This window comes from Chenopodium quinoa, unplaced genomic scaffold (genome assembly GCF_001683475.1).
Source record: "Chenopodium quinoa cultivar QQ74 unplaced genomic scaffold, ASM168347v1, whole genome shotgun sequence".
Classification (NCBI taxonomy): Eukaryota; Viridiplantae; Streptophyta; class Magnoliopsida; order Caryophyllales; family Amaranthaceae; genus Chenopodium; species Chenopodium quinoa.
In genome coordinates this window covers 2,143,423-2,147,888 of record NW_018743691.1, presented here as the reverse complement: position 1 = coordinate 2,147,888, position 4,466 = coordinate 2,143,423, and the positions used below count along the sequence as shown (strand labels likewise).

At 28.1% G+C, this 4,466-nt stretch overlaps 1 protein-coding gene across 1 annotated transcript; it reads right to left on the bottom strand.

Annotated features, from left to right (window-relative positions):
* Positions 1-2,213: 2,213 nt before the first annotated feature.
* LOC110683673 (heavy metal-associated isoprenylated plant protein 19-like) lies at positions 2,214-2,969 on the bottom strand. The gene is made up of 3 exons (XM_021860071.1): positions 2,937-2,969; positions 2,624-2,705; positions 2,214-2,530 (listed from the first exon to the last, which is right to left on the bottom strand). The coding sequence occupies exons 1-3, from the start codon at positions 2,967-2,969 to the stop codon at positions 2,214-2,216; spliced, it is 432 nt and encodes a 143-aa protein (XP_021715763.1).
* Between the last annotated feature and the right edge of the window lie 1,497 nt (positions 2,970-4,466).

Sequence of the window (4,466 nt, the reverse complement as noted above, 5' to 3'; positions counted from 1 at the left end):
AAACAAAAATAATAGCTAAATTAACATGCATGTAAATGCATGGTTGACAAAATTGTCAAAATTTTGAAGATCAAATAGTAATATGATCGACAGCCTACCCTAAATTCATACAAAGACCCAACGTATGAAATCATTTCAAAGTGTAATTGTATTGGTGTAGAATATATAATGCTTCTCTTAAGAAAGCAAATCATGCATAACTTTGTAAAACATTTTAGTCCACCCTATGAGATAAAATTTAGATCTTCCTCCACTCGACAACATCAATCCCAAGATATCTCTTATCTGCATTTGGTTATTGGTGATTGCACTTTTGTTTTGTACTTTTGTGTAAATTAATAAGAAAAAATACATTTAGAATAATGAATAATTTCAATAATTTAAAAAAGAAAAACATAAAGTATATGTAAGGGACCTTAGATTTGTCTTAGCAATCTAGGAAGAAAAAAATGTGTAATTTAATAATAAAAAAGATTACATTTGGAATAATGAATAATTTCAATAATTTAAACAAGAAAAACATAAAGTATATATGTAAGGGACCTAGATTTGTCTTAGCAATATATGAAAGAAAAAATGTGTACCACTACCTATAGTGGTGTACGAGTACATCATATATACAATAGAAGACATAGGAAAAGTAGTCAAAAACATTGAAAAATAGCATAAGTAAAAGAGAAGGTTATCCCATGCTAAGCATGACCAAAAGAAGACTAACTTTGAAGCTCTATTTTCAACCGCAAAAAGAAAAAAAAATAGCCTTGTCAAACATACACTGTCAATCAAAAGATATGCGTGCACTTATTTCTACCATATGTGTCATGTTTAACAATTACTGAATTGGATGTCGTATAGCTCAAATATTAAAGAAGAAGAAGCAAACAGGGGCTTTAGTTATTAGGCATTTCTATCACGATCACTTCATTATATTAGGAACTAACATTATGAAAATGATGGGGAATCATAATTACCGTGCGTAATATTAATTTGTTGATAAACCATGACTATATTTCGACAACAAAACCTACCAACACAAGTAAAATGTTTTTTTTTTATTCTAAATCAAACTGGTTTTTCTTATTTAAAGCTTAATCTTTATGTCCGTGATAATAATCATCAAAAGACTGAAAATAAAACAAATGAGTTAAGATTAGCGAATGCATTTAGAAAACTGTAAAATTCTTATGCTTAAATCTATAAAGAGAGAAGTTAGCCTCTTGAATGCTGATCAATTTTTTCCTTGTTGCTTAAATTCAAAATGACAATATTATCTTAACTACTACTACATTTATCATCTCTCCAACTCTCCTTATAATATTTTCCCTAGTCTTCCTTAGTTCCATGATCCATAATGTAGTGTATATGTCCTATTCCCCACCCCACCCCCCCCCCCCCCCAAAAAAAAAAAAAAGAAAAAAAAAAAAAGAAAAGTGGGGTAAGGGAGAATTGCATGTATGTAACACTACCACCCTTTCAATAACAGAGAGCGAGGTCATATGCTTATTCACAATACTTCCTCCGTTTTTTAATTATTGCACCACTTGCCTTTTAAGGAAATTTCACAAATATTGCACCATATGCATTTAAGGAAACAAAATATCTCTGTTCACACTGCAAATACCCAATCTAGCTGCCCTTACTTTAAACACTTGATTCTTTTGTTTATGCTTACATCACGTGGTTACTTTTGTACTTCTACCCCTCTCTCCCTCTTCCTTTTTTTCCACTACCAAAAAAATTGTGCCCAACCTATATGGTGCGATAATAAACGAACGGAAGAAGTATATAAGAAGAAAAACCTACAAAATAACAGGTATTATTACTTAAGGTTAAGATTTGCTCTTAATTGATTGGTCTTTCCATATTGTTTTTATTTGTTTACTCTCCCTTACCTCGACACAACACTATGTAATCATACATATAACCAAGCAATCTACTACTTGATATTATCAACTAAAGAATATGAAAGATGCATTATTGAGTATTTTTCTATTGCAATACATTATAATTATGTTGTTTCATACATATAAAATTGTGTGATGAGGAGACATATGGATAAAATTTAATCAGAAAGACAAATCTAATATAAAGGATAAATGGAGAGAGACATCGTATGTAATAAAAAAGGAAGTAATAGAAATGGATGAAATGAAGAAGAGAGTCACATAAGAGGAAGAGAGTTGTGATATTTATGAAATGGATGAATAATCAAATTACATTATCGCACAAGAGTTGGCATTTTCATCGCTAAAAATTGTAAAAATTGGGTTGTCATTCCCATAATATTTTCCATCATACCACATTGAAAATTTATCTAAACTAACTTTGTAATCTAAGTTATCTTCACCCAATTTTGTTTCTCCTTCGCTAAAGATTCCTCTCTTATCTTTATTATCAATGCCTTCATATTCAATAACATGCACTTTTTTCCCAATCTTTTTCTTCAATTTCTTTAAAACTTTCTCAGGACAAAAACGCCCTAAAATTATCACTTTATTTCTTGTCATATCAGTAATAAACTTTTCAACTCCTGCATTATTGATACATAGATATTGTTTAATTTAAAATATTAGCATTTGATTGGTTTAATCTTACATCAATAAAATTAAAGAATAATAAATACCTTTTATTTTAGAAACAACATTAGCTACTTTTTTCTCACATGCATTGCAATGCATGGATATATTAAAATGCACTTCAACCACCTAGAATAAACATGATAAAGGCAAATTGAGATTAATAAAGATAAATCAACCAAAAAAATAACAATATAAAATAAATTAATATATTTTCCTATTGTATATGCTCGATATATATTCAAATTATTGATTACAATTTTTGATATCATAAAGCAAACAATAAAGAATCGAAATAAGGAATAGAAGGTAGAGAAAAAGGATTGAGAAAAGAATAAAGGTTGAGCTTATATCTCTTACTTGATGATCCCGTCCTTGTTTGTGTTTTCCCATGAGATTGTTAGTTAAAAAAAAAATAATGATATAAAATTATGTGAAATAATGTAGGATTTAGTTAGAGATAACTATTTCTCTTATTCGAGATCTTATCAAAATATACTATTGATGGTAGATTGGTATTGCATATCAAAACTGTTGTTTATAAACTTGTTTACAATTTTAAAAGTTGTGACTTTACGAAATGAGTAAGTTTATTCTTTGAAGAAAAATGTTATATACATGTATCATTTTTAATGTTAAAGATTTTACCCCTTAAAATAGAAGATTTTCATGAATCATCATCTAATCTTAAATATTGGCCAAGAGTGAACATTAGATGAGAAATGAAAATTTTATTCAATTTTTATATTTTGACTTAAAACGTTATGTATAATGTTGTTTTAATATTTTTTTAAGGAATATTCAATTTGATTATAAAATTACTTATATATATTTTTAAAGTTAAATCAATCAATACATTAATAAATAAATCATACAAAAATGTATTCGAATTTAACAAAAACATAACATATTGGATTAATTAATTAAACAAATCCTTCATATAGACTACTATTGTCCAGCAGATCTTGCACTATAGACTATATTTCGCTTTAATCGCTGGAATTAGGGGTGAGCAAAAAATTTGGGTACCCGAAATTGGAACTAAATATACTTTTTTAAGGAAAAAAGAATGTTAAATTTATCTAGTTAGTAAAATAAAAAAAATATATATATAATTAATATCTAACCTAAATAAAATAGCTCATGTAATCATTCATATATAAATATAAGTATTAAACTCTAAAAATGAAAATGGATCAAAGTAAGTCGTATTAAATTTGTATTAAAATTTGATAATTATGTACATAAGTGGGTACTCGGACCCGGTACCCGGCGATTCCTATTCCAATTCCTAAAGTTTAGGACCCGGTTGAAATGTTTCCAATTCCAATTCCGAATTTTAGGACCCGGTACCAACCAATTCCGAGTCCGGTTCCTAAAAATTTGATCAGGTACTCGGGTTGCTCAACCCTAGCTGGAATATACATCATTTTTGGAAAACAATCTACAACTATTTGTAATACCCCATATTTTTAATGTGCTTTATATATTATTTATTTAATTAAAATATATTTTGATTGGGTCAAAGTATTTTAATTATTAGATTATAAATAAACAAAAGTTTTAATATTTGGGTTAATAAATATTCAATCCAAACATATCTCACTTTCACAATAAATCATCCTATTTACTTATTTATTTGGGCTAATTATTTTTCCATCATATCAATTCTTATGATGCCCAAAAAAATTCTAATTTACCCTACTCCATAAATACCTCTTGAATCCAAAAAATTTGCCACACAAAAGTCAAAAAGGTAAAGTTTCTTTCCTTTCCTTTTTCTTCTTATTCCTTTTCTTTCCTTTCCTTTTTCTTCTTATTCCTTTCTTTTCTTTCCTTCTTTCTTTCTTTTCCTTCATGTGAAACAGCAACAGCTAGCACGCATGACCA